This window comes from Lactuca sativa, chromosome 3 (assembly GCF_002870075.4).
Source record: "Lactuca sativa cultivar Salinas chromosome 3, Lsat_Salinas_v11, whole genome shotgun sequence".
NCBI lineage: Eukaryota > Viridiplantae > Streptophyta > Magnoliopsida > Asterales > Asteraceae > Lactuca > Lactuca sativa.
Genome location: NC_056625.2, coordinates 16971017 through 16990200, shown reverse-complemented (window position 1 = coordinate 16990200; position 19184 = coordinate 16971017). Strand labels below are relative to the sequence as shown.

Sequence of the window (19184 nt, the reverse complement as noted above, 5' to 3'; positions counted from 1 at the left end):
CTTTGACTTTCTCATCGAAGCAAAGATTCCATCTGTGAGATGCTTGCTTAAGTCCATAAATGGACTTCTAAGGCTTACACACTCTATTCGGATGCTTCGGATCCACAAACCCCTCTGGCTGAGCCATGTAAACATCCTCAGCCAACTTCCCATTAAGGAAAGCAGTCTTGACATCCATTTGCCAAATCTCATAATCATGAAATGTGGCAATCGCAAGCATCACTCTAATAGATTTTATCTTCGCAACTGGTGAGAAGGTCTCATCATAGTCAACTCCGGGAGTTTGAGTAAAGCCCTTCGCGACCAATCGCGCTTTATATGTGTGTACTTTTCCATCCACGTCGGTCTTCTTCTTGAAGATCCATTTGCACCCAACAGTCTTACGTCCGGGCACATTATCAACCAAATTCCATACTTGGTTATCATACAAGGATTGGATCTCGCTATCCATTGCCTCTTTCCATTTCGCAGACTTCGGGCCTGCCATGGCTTCCTTATAGCTATTAGGTTCATCAAGGTTTATTAGTTTACCATCACTAATATACGTGTCCCGTTCGGTAGTAATATGAAAACCATAAAACTGGGGTTGACCTCTAACTCTTTCAGAACGTCTAAGAGGTAAGGCTTCGTCAATCGGTTCAACCGGAGTTTCCTCCTCGGGTTGAGTGCCAGCGGTAGAGGTTCCTTCATCTATTGAATCTTGAATCTCTTCAAGCTCGATTTGCCTCCCACTGTCTCCTTGGCTTATGAGTTCTCGCTCTCGGAAAACTCATCTCCTCGCAACGAAGACAACATTGTCCTTTGGTCTATAGACGAGATATCCAAAGGATTTCTGTGGGTAGCTGATGAAAATACATCGCTCACTACGAGGTTCGAGGTTGTCGTGAGTATCTCGTCTTACGAAAGCCTCGCAACCCCAAACCTTGATATGTGTCAACGAGGGAGCTTTCCCTGTCCACATCTCGTGAGGTGTTTTGGTAACCTTCTTAGTAGGGACTCGGTTAAGGATATGGGCGGCAGTCTCTAAGGCATACCCCCAAAAAGAGATAGGTAGTGAAGCACGACTCATCATAGAGCGAACCATATCCAATAAGGTTCGATTACGCCTTTCTGCCACACCATTCAATTGTGGTGTCCTAGGTGGCGTCAATTGTGAAACTATTCCACACTCCTTGAGATAATCGTGGAATTCAAGACTTAGGTACTCTCCTCCTCGATTAGATCGAAGCATCTTGATTTTCCTACCCAATTGATTCTCCACTTCATTCTTGAACTCTTTGAACTTTTCAAAAGTTTCTGACTTTTGCTTGATTAAGTAGATATACCCATATCTACTATGGTCATCGGTAAAAGTCACATAGAATCGGTTCCCATCCTTCGTGGTTGATCTAAACGGTCCACATACATCGGTATGTATTAGGTCCAATAGACCCTCTCCCCTTTCACACGTACTTGTGAAGGGTGACTTAGTCATCTTTCCAAGCAAACAAAATTCGCATGTGTCATCTTCCCTAAGGTCGAATGACTCCAACACGCCATCCTTTTGGAGTTGGGCTATGCGTTTCTTGTTGACATGTCCAAGGCGACAATGCCACAAGGATGCCTTATCCATACTATTGGAAGAATCTATGTTCAAAACATCATTTCCTAAGTTATCAACAATCATAACAGTTTCATAAATTCCATTATACCATATTGCTTCAAAATAAAAGACACCATTTAGATAAGCCAAAATAGAACCATTCTCATTATTAAAAGAAAATCTAAAACCTTGTCTAAACAAACCATGAAATGAAATGATGCTTCTAGCCATTTCTGGCGAATAGCAACAATTGTTCAAATCTAAACTTAAACCATTCCTAAGCACTAAAGAATACACTCCAATCTTGGTCACAGGCGACGATCTTTTGTTCCCCATGATTAGATTAATCCTTCCATGCTCCACATCCCTGTTTCTTCTTAGTCCCTGCACATTAGAACAAATGTGGTAACCATAACCGGTATCAAGAACCCAAGAAATAGAATGAGATGAATCGTTAGATTTAATTGTGTATATACCTGCGAAAGACAGCTTGATCTTTCCTTCCTTGATGGCTTGCAGGTACTCTGGGCAGCTTCTCTTCCAATGTCCTATCTTGTGGCAGTGGTGGCACTCTACCTCCTTTGGGTTAGGGTAGGGCTTAGCAGGATCAACTTTGGTCCCACTAGAAGAGGCACCATCTCGGGCTTTAACCTTACGATGGTTCTTAGACGAAGCGTTCCTCTTCTTTCCCTTTCCTTGTCCAATAGCCAAGACAGGAGCAGCGGGTAGATTGGGAGTTGGTGCAGCACACTTTTCCTTGAAGTTGCTTTCAGCGACCCTCAAGAGACCTTGGAGTTTGCTTAGGTTGACCTCCTCTTTGTTCATGTGGTAGGTCATCCTAAATTGATTGTAGCTCGGAGGCAAAGAGTGAAGCACCATGTCGATCGCCAAGTCTTCCCAAAAGTCAACATTCAACTTGCGAAGACGGTCGACATACCTTTGCATCTTTTGCAGGTGCACGGTAAGAGACTCCCCATGACCCATCTTAGCGAAAATCATGTTGGTGAAAATCTTATAACGCTCTTGTCTCGCGTTTTGGTGGTATCTCTCCAATAAGTCTTGATGCATCTCGTATGGGTACATGTCCTCATAGGACTTTTGGAATTCGGAGTTCATAGTGGCTATCATGATGCAATGTACCTTCGTTGCATCGCGCTCATGAGTTTCAAAAGCGGTCATTTCAGCCGGAGTAGCGATTTCAGGGTTAATCTTCTCGAGCTTCTCATCGAGGACATACTTCTTATCCTCATAGCGAGCAATGGTGCGAATGTATCTTATTCATTCGCTAAAGTTCGTCCCATCGAAAGTGACCTTTCGACAAAGGCTCATCAATGTGAAAGAACTAGCAGCAGCGTTGTTTGCGTTCGACATCTACAAATAGAAAGGACAAAGATAGATTAGAATATGAATCCCTAATTATCACCCAATAAGAAAAATTAGGGCTAGGATCCAACAACAATATTTACATATTAGAAAAGGGATGCCGTAATCCAACATGCAAATAATATGAAGGTAAGTGAATGACGATTCACTAATTCTCCACCATAAAAACATAACTTTAAGTCCTAAATGTATTGAGAATTCCTAGGTTCGGATGAGATTCATTGAAACTATTCAATGGCATGTTTAAATCTCGATATGCCCCTCTTGTTTGTGACTGGGATACCGAGGATCACAAAGCGGGTGTGAATTACCATGCAAATTCACATGGTGCCTTCATTGTAACGATCACCTATTCGATGTGCCGGTAAACCACACACGCTCCATTGAACTATGATAAACAATGAATCACCCTTTGCCACCTTTGCTTAGAACCAATTAGTGTGCCGGTAAACCACACACGCTCCACTAACTTCTTAGCAAGGGTGCAAAGTGTAATTTCATGGGATTGCATCAATTCACTTTTCCTAAAGTAACCAAGATTGGGAAATTTATATGTAGTTACTTTATATTTCTTATTATACTTTTAATGAGAGGATGAGGTTGCCCTATCCTACCCGTTCGGCTAACGACCCTCCACCGATCAAGCAAGCGGGGGGTGTGAGTGTACACCCATTAAGCGCCATTTTATAGGCCGCAACCTTATACCCACCTTATAGATCGGCTTCGTGAATGAGGCCTACTAACGGTAAGACTAGCATTTTAGTTATACATAAATATATATTAATCTTGTAATATTATATTAGTATAGGGTTGTATTTTAAACTTTTAAAATCTAGGGTTTGAAATTTAAATTGTCTAAATTAAAACTTTTAATCACAAAACATAAATTTCAAAACATGAGGACAAGTTTTAAAACATTTAAAACATGGAGGATCAAATAACAAATAATTTTAGTTAACAATTAATTCCATAATTATCCATATTTGATTTATTCAAGATTTCTTGCAAGATAATTACCAATTTAATCAAAATAATTAATTAATTAATTATCATATAAGGAAATTAAATATTTTATTAGTTGATAAATATAACGCCCGGGTTTCAGGGCTAAGCATTTTTGTCAATGTAATAGTCTAGGTCAATTCTTGTAACTCTTTTTAAAGTAATAAAGATAAAATATTTGAGTATTATGTGAATTATATGTGTTTATTATTTAATTATAAATGTATAATTAATAAAGAATAAAAATGAGTGTCAAAATTAAAGTGTAAGATAATCCCGATATCTCTACATAAAGTTGTAGAATATGTCTCAAGGTTTCCGTGCATATAAGGAACGCCGAAATCCGAGTTATAACGAAGAAGTTATGACCCGTCGAAGTTTCACGACAGAACCGGCACGATACCGGGAAGCGTGAATTTACGATAGAGCGAGATTTAGCCTTAGTAATTTAAATGAAAGTCGTAGAATATGTTAAACTAAGAACATCGATAAAAAGAACGCCCAAATCTGACTTCGTATGAAGAAGTTATGAGATTTTAAACAGACCAATCCTGTCCCGGCTTGTTAAAAATATAACTTTAAAAATAAAGTCAAAATTAGCCGACGGAGTCTAAACGAAAGTTGTAGAGTACGTCTTCACCTACGCGTGGATATAAAGAACGTCAAAAACGGAGTTCGTATGAACGAGTTACAAATTATAATAGCATATTTACGTATTAAAATAAAGTATAAATCATGTATACGTACACATATATATACATATGTATATATCATTAGAAAGGTATCGACGATGCGGTCATTATAAGACTACTGTTGAGTTCTTTCGACATTAGTTTAGTATAAATATCATTAAATCCATTTATAATAGTATTATAGAGGGGTGTTTAGTTGTTTATATAACTAAAAGGTCATTAAGTAATTATGGAGGGTAGTTTTTGAAAATTCAATTAATATAAATAAGAGCCTTGGGCTCTCATATTTCTTGCACCATTCTCTTGATTCAAGAGTCTTTCTCTCCTTATCCCCCGAGCATTTCGGTCCCTCGTGATTCGACTTCTCTTTCTGTAGCTTAGTATAGTAAGGTGAGCGCTGAAGCGCTGCACGAATCTTTCTTAGAAAGATTCAGCGACGAAGTTCTGCCCCTGCAGAGCCCGACTCCTAGCTAAAACCCCCTTGTAAGTAAGTTATGCTTACCTTATTTTAATATAGCTTATATTTAAAATTAGTATTGTTATTATGAACTTATAATAAATATTTGAGCTATTATTATAACTTATATAAGTGTCGTTATAATATTTTTTTTAACTACTCGCGGTACGGGGAATCTAGTTTAAAGGGCCGCATAGGGTTGTTGGATTTCAGAAGTGTTATATGCCAAAATGGTCCTGCCCTCCGGTGTTTTATATCTGGCCCCTGTCTGTACATAGTGGTTGGAAAATATTGTTTAACGTTTATATAATAATAATAATACTAAGACTAATAGTTGGTCACGGTAAATATTAGACTAAAATTTAGTGATAATAATGCTAGGTTTCGTCGAAGGAAAATAGAATCATTAGAAGCAAGCGCTGCCCGATTTTGGAATCATCACCTTAACAAGTGAGTGCATAGTTACTTTCAACTTACACATAGATATGAAGTATTTTATATAAATTACGTGCTATGTGTGCATATTATCTGAATACTTGCTATCTATGCTAGATGAACGTTGTTATACATGTTTTCAATGATTTAAACTGTATATGTATTTTATATCTACGAAAATGTTGGGGTAAAACATGGGTAGATGCAATAGGTGATGTGTGATAAAATGATGATAGGCCTCGATGTTGATGTTGTTGATTCTGTCATCTAGCGGAGTATGGATGACGACCACGGACTCTTCTAGACAGTCCAGTGGAACACTAGCAGGCTCGCAACCTGTAGGTGTTTGTGAACGATATGTTCACCGGTGTACTCCATCCCCCACATGGTTGCCTTTAGGACATTTATTGCTGAGGAATCCCCTTAGCAGTAGTGTCCGTCCCGATGATGATCCTTAGGCTAGGTCCCTTATGACAGGTGTTTAGGGACGTAAAGTGAGGATAACGGGAACGGGTAATCGGGTTATTGTTGATCGATGAAATTAATAAACTTATTTATTGTGGGTTGAAAACCCTATGTGCTCACCAGGCTCCCAAGCCTGACCCACTCAGTTTTATGTATTACAGGTAGTGGCGCATGAGCATAGGTGTGATGTTTTGGACGAGGGACTACGGATATAGGCCTGTAGATATGAAATAATGTAGTAAGGCTTATATTGTACTGTTTATGCTTTTGATCTATACGAACATGACATCTCGAGTCTTTTAATGAAATACATTTCTATGGAAATGCTTTTGATAAATCTTTATCATATTTTTGTTTTGGGACAAATTCCGCAACACTTTCATTTAAAATGTAACTCTGATTTTTAAACAAAGCATAAACAAACCGGTCTTTTCTGGCCGTGATTTTGGGGATGTCACAATAAATATCTTTAATTAGATCAAGATTATAGTCATATATATGTATCAAAAAATCGGATTAGGGTTGATCTAATATGATTAAGGTAAGTTTCCATAAGATAATCATCAAAAAATCCCGAATCTGGCTTTTCTTGACGCTTGGACTCGCCGAGTGCACCAAGGGACTCACCGAGTCAAGCCAACTCGCTGAGTCCACAATGGGACTCGCCGAGTCCATGACCCAGAAACATGAAAATCGAATTTTGCAGTTAGGAATCAAATAAGCAAGCAACAATTTAATAGAAACCAAGCTAGGCTCAGATACCACTGATGGGTTTTAGCCATAAGAACTTTCCTATGTGCGCATGCAAAACCCTAATGCTTGGATCTAGGCTTTCTAATTAAACATGCTTTGAATCCAAGACTTCTAATGACTAATTAGGTATAAGAACAATACAAAATCAGATCTAGACGTTTATCTTTGAATCTCTTGTTTGATCTTGTTGTCTTGGAGCTCTAGAGTCACAATTGTCACTCCTCTAATGGCTTACAAACACCAACTAGCAAGGTGGATGACTTGAGAGAGAGAGAGGAGAGGTAAAATTCGGCCAGGGTTTTCTTCCTTTAGAAGAGATGCCGACCCCCTTAGCTCTAGGGGTCTATTTATACTTGTAGACTCCTTAAGGGTTTCACCTTAAACCCTAGTTGGATAATCTTTCCTTAAAGCAATCCATATCCTTACCATAGATAAGCCTTGGACGATTTTGAGCTATCCTTAGCTCTAGAATTCGTCCATCCTCTATCCAATAAGGATTTACAGTCTAAAGTGTAACTATCAAACAATTGACAGTTTATACCCTCTTATTTAATTAATCTCTTTAAGCCACCAAATCAATACTAATTAATTTATGACTTATATGAATCAAATAACAATATTATTATTCCTTATATTATTCTCATAATATATTAATAATATTTATTCTCTCATAATAAATCATCCTGTCAAGTTGCTATGGTGAAGGCAACCCAAAAGGACCATACACAACCGGGTCAAATACTTGCCTAATATAGTTGTAGCCTTAGACACTATTCCAACAATTATGTCAAGAAGTTGAAGACAACTGAAGCTGCAATGCAGGAAATCTTTCCAAAGTCTAGTCAAGTTACTGCACCTATCTCAAATCTTTTCGAGCAATATATGCTTCTCTTCGATGAACCTGAAAAAGCTATCGATTCTGAATCCAAAGCGGAAGATAACAAAGTCGACAGTTTGAAGCAAATTATCGACGATGCTCACAGAAGATGGCTACTGATCAACCAAAGGTAACCGAAAGACCCGACTCAAGCGAACCTTCTGGTGATCGTCCTTCTGCCCAAGGGGAGGGCTCGTCTCTACCAAAAGATCAAGGTTCTTCATTTCAGGGGGGAGCATTCAACGTCACAATCATCTAGCTCAACCGAAAGTCCAAACGAAGAGGAACATTCTGATCCGGAAATTGATCATGTGTCATCATTCGAGGGGGAGAACACAAATGTCAGTGATGACGATACAATATCAGAATTGGAAGAAGAAGTCAATGCAGAAATAGATCTTTCTTATGATCCAAATTACCCTCCTCTCATTAAATGGACCAAAGATCACCCTCAAAGTCAAATCATTGGGGAATCCTTAGAAAAGGTATTAACTCGATCACAGATGAAAGCGAAACAAGCTGCACTATTCTCTCAAGTAGAATTTTGCCTGTTCAACTCTTTTGTCTCCAAAGTCGAACCGAAGAGTGCAATACGTCTCTTGAACATTCTGATTGGGTTCAAGCCATGCAAGACGAGCTGAACAAGTTTGAAAGAAACAAAGTATGGCATTTGATTCCAACTCCAAAGGATGCTTCGGTTGTCGGTCTCAAGGGTGAAGCTCAAGCAGGTATAAATTCTTTTCTTTGAATTCATTATGTATACCTAGATGCATGCTGCTGCATGTTGACCAAAGCCTCTACAGATTCTGAGTGAAGCCTTAATAACATGATATATACAAATCATGTTTTCCCAACTTAGGCTGGTACATTCACTATAATCGTGAGCTACCTTACTCTTCTCATATTGAGTTTAGAGTTTTCTGCTTGGTCCCTCTTTTACATCAGAGGTACATTCACTTCTTATACCACCTTTATCATTTTTCTTCATTACATTTCATCTCACAAATGTAACTCTTGAGACTCTCAGCACTTACCACTGAGGTTTATGGTTATACAAAACTCTGTGTTAATGATCTTAGTCTCGTGTCACTACGTACTAAGTGAAACCCACAATTCAAAACCCTCAATGAATTGATGGTGCACCACTATCATGATCTAACTCTCATAATTGAAATCTCTTTTTCATTTGAGTGATCCTTCTGAATTTGTCTATCACCAAGATTTTTTCTTCCCCAAGGATCCAGTTATAATTTTTTTTTTGAGATTTCTTAATTGTCAACAAGTCACTGAATATGTTTCCTACCTACTTGTTTAACAGGCCACATTGGTCTCACAAGTACTTCGTTTAGTTTCAGTCTTATATCAAGTATCGAAATCATGAATTGAAGCGAAAGCCACCCTTTATATCCTTAATTAAAAAGATGCCTTTCAATACTTCTTAACAAGTACTTGATCGTTATTTAACGGGAAGCCACACAAGCACTTTGAAGTCTCTCTTGACTTTGAAGGAAGAGATTCGTGCCCGGAATCAGTTGCTTCATGTCTCAACAGACATCACAAATTCCCATAAAAAGTTTGCCTTATTCCTTTATCATTCACACTCTATGCACGAAAATCTTTGATTTTCTAAAAATCTGGTTCTATTAACGATGCGCTAATTTTTACAGCTTTAATTCCAAATCGCATTGTGGTAATCGGTAGAGATAAAGGTGATGATGATTCATGTACGTTATGTTGGTGACGTTTCAGATAAAGTTCTTGAATGGGTCAGCAATTATCCAAAAGTTTTGACGATTTGAAAAAGGGTTTTCTTTGGAAAGGCGCGTAAAAGTGAAACATCCTTTCTCTCTCCCGCATCATCATCGGGGCTGCCAACTGTTCACTCCATCCCATCAGGAACGGTTTCACATAAAGCAAAGATTTCAGCCGGATATTTCTCTCTCCTACTCTTACGTATAAAAGGATTTGTTACGCTCCACTTTACTCTTTTATCACTTACAAATCCTCACAAAGAAAAAGGCGATCTCTCTCACTGTTCATCTTCTTCCTCGACAAGCTTCGTCAATGGCAGAATCATCTTATGTTCAAGATACATTTGCTCACGCCAACCTTCTTACCATTAAGCCACAACAAAACCTCATCATTGACCTAACACCCTTCGTGTATGAACCCTACATGTTGTACGTTGTCGAATGCCTCAAGTACTCTCCTCTTGTTGTTGCTCTCACAAAGGTGGAAGTACTTCCCATGACCTGCCTCTCACACATCTATTCGACTGCTTTTTATGACCAGGTCGCTAAGAGGATTCACTTTGAAATTCACAACGAGAAAACCTCCATCTCGAAGAATCGCTTATGTGCCCTAATTGGTCTTGCTCATGAACCCACTTTGGTAAACCTTGACTCCATTACAACTGGTCAACTGTTCTCCATGTTCTATCAAATGGGGTACACAGAAACCCTAACCACTGTTACCAAGTTTAAGAAGTCTTGCCTTCCCCCTCAATGGAATGGCCTCTTCACACTCCTTTACAAGGGTCTCTCAGAGTGTAGCGCTGGTTCAGATGGCGCAAGCAAGTCATTTATGACTGTGCTTTATGGGTTGTATAATGGCGTTACTCTAGACTGTGGGGAAGTCATCTGGCAACAACTGGTTCAGAGCTTATCTACTTCTTCTCGCCATTCTGAGATTTCCTGTGCTAGGTACTGGTCCATTATCACGAAGTGGGCGATGGATCATCTTCACGTTCCAATCATGGCAGACTCCCTTCTTTCATCTATCACAACCTTTCACACAACAAAGATGGATCATTGAGTTTATATCGCCAGCTCAACCCTCACGACTGGATACTCCTCAACAACATTTTGTTGTCAAATCCTCAGGAGTATCAGCCGATTATAGACCATATCAAGCGAATGCTTGTTTGCTACATTCATGAAGTAGCAAATATGGATCAAGAAATCGCCTCTGCTATTCACAAGCGAACCACGATCAAACCAATGGGAAGAGCTGGCAATATAAACTCAATGATTAAGGGCAAAATTAACACAAAATATCACACTGTGATGTTTCTAAGGGGCGAAGGTCAAAAATGTTTGTTCGCTCTTATTGACAAGCACCTGTTCTCAACTGCTTGCTTGGAGCATATTTTAGAGATCATTCAGAGGTGTAATCAGAATTCAGCAGCCGACAAGAAGTTGTTTACTGACATGCTGAGATGGTATATTCAATTTCGGTAGACTCTTCTTGCTATCATTCCTCGGTTGTTCAAAGCTGTGAAGACAGTGAAGCCTACTCAAAATAAATAATCTCTCGCCTCATTTGACACAAAGGGGGAGATTGTTGGGCTTATTGTGTTGCGTCATGGGCTCGGTCCTTAGCCTAGTTTTGGTTGACGGTTTGGGCCTGTCCAACTGTGCATTATTTTATTCTAGGGTTTTAGTATTTAAGGTGCATGCATGCATCATTAGTTAGTAACGCTTTTATTATCTTTCTTATCAAGTATTGTAAACCCTAGCTCGCCTCTAGAATGGAAGTTCTTTATCGAGCTCTGTTGAGGTGTGACTATATTGGAATCATAAGCTTCATATTGATTCTATATTTTGTTCTTAGTCATATTGTGATTGATTTGTTTGTTCTTTATCAACATACCTGTGAAAGATCTAAACGATCAGAGATTTATTCTCATCATACTTGTATATACTTTTACCGCATCAAACACATATGTATCTTCAGGTGGAGGAGCCAAATAATATCGATTTACAACCAAACCGTTAATAATTGATGTCGTTAAAGTAAATCACTCATTCTACATATGTGTAGCTTAATTTAGGGTTGTTACACTTTAACCGAACAGGAAAGAAAAGTCTTTGTAGTCGGAGGAGTCAACTATATCGTTGAAGTGGGAGGCAGTGAAATAGGGAAGCATCTGAGCCGGAGACAGTGAGAGATTGTTTCCGATGGTGGGAGGAATAGAGGCGGTAGTAGATCTGGAAAGTGAAAAGGCAATTGTCGTAGGGGCATAGCGAGAGGAGACGTTGTTGGGCGGAGGGCAGATTAGAGTGGAGGGTCGTTGATTTTCTGCGTGAATCGTGAAGAACCAAAGCACAAGTGATCGTTAAACATAAGCCACTCTAATTATTAAAAGTTAAAAGACACGCGCGTTTAACCAAATTTGTTCTCAATTGTTCTAAATTTAAGAAATTTGCTCATTTGAACACACACACACAGATATATATATATATATATATATATATATATATATATATATATATATATATATATATATATATATATATATATATATATATATATATATATATATATATATATATATATATATATATATATATATATATATATATATATATATATATATATATATATATATATATATATATATATGGTGGTGGTGGTGAGTTGAATCCACCGAGTTTAGTGAATTAGCATTCCAAAAGTAACCTTCCAATATTCATAAGGGTTTCTTAAAGAAACCGCCACTAATCTTAATAAAAAGAAAAATCCACCTAGACCACTTTATGTCATTTCATTCCAATAAAAAATAGGGATAATAATTTGAAAGGGTAACGAACTTTTGATTTTTTTCACATTTAGTCACTAAACTTTTTTTCGTTGACTATTTGCCATTGAACTATTGAAACTGTTCATATTTTACCCTTATGACTGGCTGTTACCGGTCATAAGGGTAAAATGTGAACAGTTTCAATAGTTTAGTGGCAAATAGATAACGAAAAAAAGTTTAGTGACTAAATGTGAAAAAAATCGAAAGTTCGTTTCCCTCTAAAAAGTTCAATGACTAAATGTGAACAAACTTCCTCTTGTATTATGTTTTAGCAAATTATTTATTTTTGTTAAATTGTAGCAACATTTGTTGATGAAGAAATCTATGAAATAAAATAAAAAAAAAAAAAAAAAAAACAAACAAACAAAACCTTGAAAATATATTTAAAAAAAAACAAAAAACCGAAACCAAAATAAAAAACCATTGGTTTGACATTTTCCAAAATAAAAAATCAAAATTTCCAATGTGATTTTGGTTTTACTAAAAAATGAATCATTCTCATTGATGTGAATTATGACCATTGGTTTGGCATGCGAATTAAATAACACACAAAGAACACGGTGATTTGGGTGTTTAAAAGATGCATTCGATTATGAAAGGTGTTTACAAAAAAGGATCTAGATCTAAATCTATATAATTCACACACACTAACACTCTCAATGTTACATCTCTCAAACACACCTCTACATGTGGTATGAACCCACCTTATATAGATATGTTTACATGTCTCTCTCTCTATCTCTCATGTCATAAAGGGGGAGTTTTGTATAGAAAATTTTGAATTGAACGCTTTCTCATTCCCTTTTTGGTTTTATAATCATTTGTCAATTATAAAAAGGGGGAGGGATTTAGATATGGAAATCTGAAAGTTGAATTTTTGTAAAACCAAATCAGATTGGAAAATTATGATTTTTTATTTTGGAAAATACCAAACCATTGGTTTTTATTTCGGTTTCGGTTTTTCGTTTTTTTTAATATATTTTTCGGGGTTTTGTTTTTTTTTATTTCATAGATTTCTTCATCAACAATTGTTGCTACAATTTAACAAAAATAAATAATTTGCTAAAACATAATACAAGAGGGAGTTTGTTCACATTTAGTCATTGAACTTTTTAGAGGGAAACAAACTTTCGATTTTGTACACATTTAGTCACTAAATTTTTTTTCGTTATCTATTTGCCACTAAACTATTGAAATTGTTCACATTTTACCCTTATGACCGGCTGTTGCCGGTCATAAGGGTAAAATGTGAACAGTTTCAATAGTTCAATGGCAAATAGATAACGAAAAAAAATTTAGTGACTAAATGTGAACAAAATCGAAAGTTCGTTACCCTTTTCAAGTCATTATCCCTAAAAAATATGATCATATTATGTTTTTTTTTCTTTAATATAAATTAGATAGATTTATTTATTTTAATTTGTTAATAAATTATTATTTATATATATGTTATTTTTAATGATCTATTTCTTTTAAATCTATTTAAATTTCTATATGATATTCTACGTAGGGATGAGCGTAGGCGGGTACCCGCCTCATTTGGCGATAACCAGAACCGGAACCGGAACCATCGGTTCCTAGAAAGTTAGAATCGGAACCGCTCTAGGCAGTTCTTAAATGTTTGGAACCAGTTCCGGAACCGACGGTTCCTGTTCCAAGAGCAGGTAACCCGGTTAAATTAATTTTGTTAACTTTTGTCGATAAAACTGCAATTTAGTTTGATCCAAATCAAATCAATTCGGACTAAAGACGGAAAAAATCATACCAATATATTCTAAACCGGTGTAAGACACACACACACACACACACACACACACACACACACACACACACACATATATATATATATATATATATATATATATATATATATATATATATATATACCGGTTCCGGCGGGTACCCAGTGGTTCCGAAAAAATGAGAACCGAAACCGGAACCGCTTAAGGCATAACTTTAGGAACCAGAATCGAAACCGCCTTAGGCGATTCCAGTTCCAAAACCGGCTATTCCAAGGCGGTTCCGGTTCCAAAAACGGATACCCGGTTCCGAAAACGGATACCCGGTTCCGATGATTGTCCATAATTCTACGTACAAGTCGTTTCTTAAGAAATCTGTATGAAAATATTATATTTTAAGTTTGTTTCAATGAAAAAATTCTTTTTTCTGGTTACATTGTTATGTTAATATATTTGTTTTTTAAATAACTTGTTTTAATGAAATAAAAATGGGCGTTGTACACTTGTACTACATAAATATATTTTGAAAAATCTTTTAAATTATACTGTGTACTCTAAGTTGGTTTTGAATTATATTTTGGATGAAAATACCATAATTTGGTACATTATTTTAAAACATAATATGAAAATTAAAAATAAAAATAAGAATCTTTTCGTATGATAAATTACGTTCAAGTCTAAGAGGCTTGTATAGGATTGTTTTATATAAAGTCATACATGTGAATCACGATAGATTAAATATTTAAAACAATACAATGAAAAAATAAGGTACTAAATTACATCTCTTTCGTCATTTATGATGTAAGATGCTAATAATCTATATAAAAAAATATTTTTAACGTACGTTTTGGTGAATAAGTCTATAATATATGATGTAAGATGTTAATAATTTACATATATATAAAAAGATTACAAACACTATGATGAATAAATATATAATATAAGAATTGTTTGGATGGTATTTTATTCATTACACTTTTAAAAATCTAAAATAAATATAAAACAAAAAATATTGTGTATATTCTTTATGTAACAATATGTATATTTTTGGCATCATAATGGAAACACATCTAATCTTAATTATGCATCTTTAATAGTTTAATAATTTTTTTTTAACCGGTAAATATAAATATATATATATATATATATATATATATATATATATATATATATATATATATATATATATATATATATATATATATATATATATATATATATATATATATAATCTATTCCTAAACTAACACCTAATTTCATCTATGTCAACAACGGGACTTAAACCTTCGACCTTAAGAAATGAAGACACCACCTGATACCGTTGTGCATGTTGATATACCCAAACACTCAAGTTTTTATAATAATATAAAAAGTGTGGAGCTTTAATAAACATTTATTGTAAATATATAAATATCAAACGATTACAATTTAACAATACAAAAAATTTGATATTACAAAAAGTAAAAAATAAAAATAAAAATACTTAAATATATTATTGATTAGAGTTATTATTTAGGTTTTTTTGAGTTCAGAAAACAATCGTAGTAAAAAGCCAAAAAGGGTTTTCTTTAGTTATGGGATAATGACTTAAAATGGTAATTTATTTTTTAATATATACACATTTGATTATTGAGTTTTTCTCGTCAACATTTACATCTTCAACTTGTTAAATTGTATACATTCAGTACTTATGACCGGCTAATCCAGGTTATCCGATAAAAATGACTTAATAGGGTAATCTATTTCTCATTTTGTACACATTTAGTCCTTAATATTTTTGTACACATTTAGTCATATATATATATATATATATATATATATATATATATATATATATATATATATATATATATATATATATATATATATATATATATACAAACTAAGTCGTTTTTGATTTTGTACTCATTCAGTACTTATGAATGATTTCTTAAGGTTTTTCTCATTACATATTACGTGGGACAATCGTTGATGAGGTGTTTGAGACTTTTGATATTTATGTTCGTAATCTCGACTACTTGGTGGCTTATGTCATGTGTTCTGAACATTATAATTTCTTCATACGATCTCAGATTTTAACGATCTTTATATCCAAGCGTTCGTATTTTAGTCTACTACAACTTTCGTTTAAATTTCCGTTAAAAATTAATATATTTTTACTTATGAGCTTAATATCCATATGTTTTTTTTATGAATGCATGTGTGCATGTTTTTCTTTTTTTATAAAATCGTAAGTAAATATGTATTAAATTTTATTAGGAGGAATCTTAACGAAAGTTGTAGTAGACTAAAAAAACGAACACGTGGATATAAAGATCATTAAAATTTGATATCATATGAAGAAGTTACGACGTTTAGAACACATGACCTAAGCCAAACCACATGACCTACGCAACCGAACAGTCGAGATCACAATAGAGATAAACATCAACAACCCTAAACACCTCATCAATGATTGACTCACGTAAAATATCGTGAAAAAAACCGAAAAAAAAATCATTCATAGGTATTGAATGAGTACGAAAAACAAAAGAAAGTTATGACTAAATGTGTATAAAAATAATAATGACTAAGTGTGTACAAAATGATAAATATATTATTCGATTAAGTCATTTTTCCAGAGTAATCTAGAATAACCGGTCATTAGGACTGAATGTGTACAGTTTAACAAGTTGAAATGATAAATATTAAATAAATAAATAAACTTAACGACTAAATCTATCCGAATCAAAAAAATATATTTTCTTTTTAAGTTATCATGTAAAAGTAAAATAAAATAAAAGAGTTATAATAAAGACACACAGAAGCGGGTCCACTCCACTCTCCGCGTGATATAGATGTATAAGTAGTATATCGCTTTTTACTTCACAAATCATAATATTAATAATTGTGATTCAGCTTATCGCTTCACAAAATGATAGTGGATAGCTGGTGGTCATGGTGGTCAGAAGTTACCAGCAAGAAAGTCGAGATGCTCACTTTCCCAGTACTCACTTTATCGGCCATTTCAATCGCTATTTTAGTGTACATATCCAGGAAGACAAGGTCACGGTTGCCGCCCGGACCTCGTGGTTTGCCGGTGGTGGGTTACCTTCCGTTTCTTGGCGCCAATTTGCTCGATGAATTCACTAAAATGGGTCAACGTTTTGGCCCGATTTTCAAACTCCAGCTCGGAAGTAAGACCTACGTCGTCATCAGCTCCTCAGACCTGGCTAAAGTTGTGCTCCGTGATCAAGACGATACTTTTGCTAACCGAGACCCTCCGGTGGCTGGCATAGCTCTCACATATGGTGGCAAAGATATAACCTGGTCTGACAACAACAACTACTTGCGTAACATGCGTAAGGTGTTGATGTACGAAGTGATGAGCCACAAGAACCTGGAAGCTTCACTCTCTTTCCGGCGAGGTGGAGTCAGAAAAACTGTCAAGAATGTGTATGAAACAATGGGCACGGAGGTGGATATTGGTGAGACTGCGTTCTCTACGTTGTTGAGGGTCATAACCAGCATAATATGGGGGAAAAGTTTCGATGAAGATGAAGCAAGCAATACTCTTATGGTTGGGTTCCGGGAAGTGATTACAAATGCAATGATGGTTTTGGGAACCAACAACGTGTCGGACTATTTTCCGGTGCTGGCCAGATTCGATTTGCAGGGGGTGGAGCGAAAAATGAAGAAAGAAGCTCAGAAGCTCGATGGGATCTTCCAGAAGATTATCGATGATAGAGTGATCAGCCTTAAAACCAAAGAATCAGCAGAGCAACAGGGAAGAAAGGATTTATTACAGGTTTTCCTTGAGCTGAAACAAGAAAATAATGAGTCATCATTCACTGATACGCAGATAAAAGCTCTTTTCATGGTATCTTTATCTTATTTAAATTTGTTTGTTTTTTTGATGTGTAGTTTTTATAATAAAGATCAATTCAGAATAATAAAAATTTTGGTAAGAAATTATATATATATATATATATATATATATATATATATATATATATATATATATATATATATATATATATATATATATATCGAATTGAATCATTACATGATCCGTAAGAAAAAAAATTCTCAAAAAAACATTTTCATGATTTATTTTTAGTAAATCAAAAAATTTTAGTGAATAACAAATCGTGTTATTTTTTATTTATCTAGTGATTCATTTGTCTTATTCATAAAAAAATATGTCGAAAAAATCTTTTTACTATCCTACCAAAAAAAAAATTCTTACCAGATCTTTATCTAGTTTTTATATATATATTTGTTTCACTTCAACGCCTTAACCTTCTTTTGTTTATTGAAACAGGACTTTTTTGTTGCAGGAACACACACAACAACAACAGTGACAGAATGTACAATGATGGAGCTTTTGAAAAATCCAGATATAATGAAAAAGATACAGGACGAATTAGAACAAGTGGTAGGCCTAAACAACATTGTTGAAGAATCTCATCTTCCAAACTTACCTTACCTGGATGCAACCATTAAGGAAACATTTCGTTTACACCCAACACTTCCACTCTTGGTAACGCGATCTCCCAATAAATCTTGCAAGGTTGACAAATACACAGTCCCAAAAGGTTCTAACGTCTTTTTGAATGTTTGGGCAATACAAAGAGATCCTAAATATTGGGATAATCCTTTAGAATTCAATCCTAATAGATTTCTAAACCACGATGGAACTACCAATACCAAATTCGATTATAACGGATTGAATACCAATTTTCTCGCTTTTGGTGCTGGCAGAAGAAGGTGTCCCGGGGTTCCCTTGTCCGAGAAGATGTTGATGTACCTTTTGGCTTCATTGTTGCACTCGTTCAACTGGACTTTGCCTGATGTGAAAGAACATGAGATGTCTGAAAAGCTTGTCCCCAAGAAACAAAAATCACTCATAGCTATTCCTTCTCAGAGGTTACCAGCCAAAAAGCTCTATATATAATGTTCCATAAGATGTAATAAATATTGGATGCAGGTGTTGTAGGAAGATAGTTGGAAATCTCTATGTCTTTGGCAACTCAAGTCTTGTCAAACCTTCTTTCAAGTAATGTAATGTTATGATATGACCCATCGGTTTAGTTGGTTCTACTGCAGACGCCAATAAGTTGGAGTAGTAGCATTAAAATAAATTATTCTTCTATTTAGGTCCTAGCATAACACTATAAATAAAGTGTTCAATTCCTTGTTTTTGGGTTATGCATTAATAAAAAGAATTCTTGCATA

General features: G+C 35.3%; 1 protein-coding gene across 1 annotated transcript; it reads left to right on the top strand.

Annotated features, from left to right (window-relative positions):
- Positions 1 to 16841: 16841 nt before the first annotated feature.
- LOC111894260 (7-ethoxycoumarin O-deethylase) lies at positions 16842 to 19184 on the top strand. Its single transcript, XM_023890335.3, has 2 exons — positions 16842 to 17826; positions 18271 to 19184. Exons 1-2 carry the CDS (start codon positions 16882 to 16884, stop codon positions 18901 to 18903), a joined length of 1578 nt encoding a protein of 525 aa, XP_023746103.1. The 5' UTR covers positions 16842 to 16881; the 3' UTR covers positions 18904 to 19184.

Excerpts from the sequence above, each read along its gene's own strand:
- LOC111894260 (XM_023890335.3), top strand. The coding sequence starts at position 16,882 with ATGATAGTGGATAGCTGGTGGTCATGGTGGTCAGAAGTTACCAGCAAG. Across the intron at positions 17,827-18,270 it reads AGATAAAAGCTCTTTTCATG|GACTTTTTTGTTGCAGGAAC; the intron begins GTATCTTTATCT and ends TTATTGAAACAG.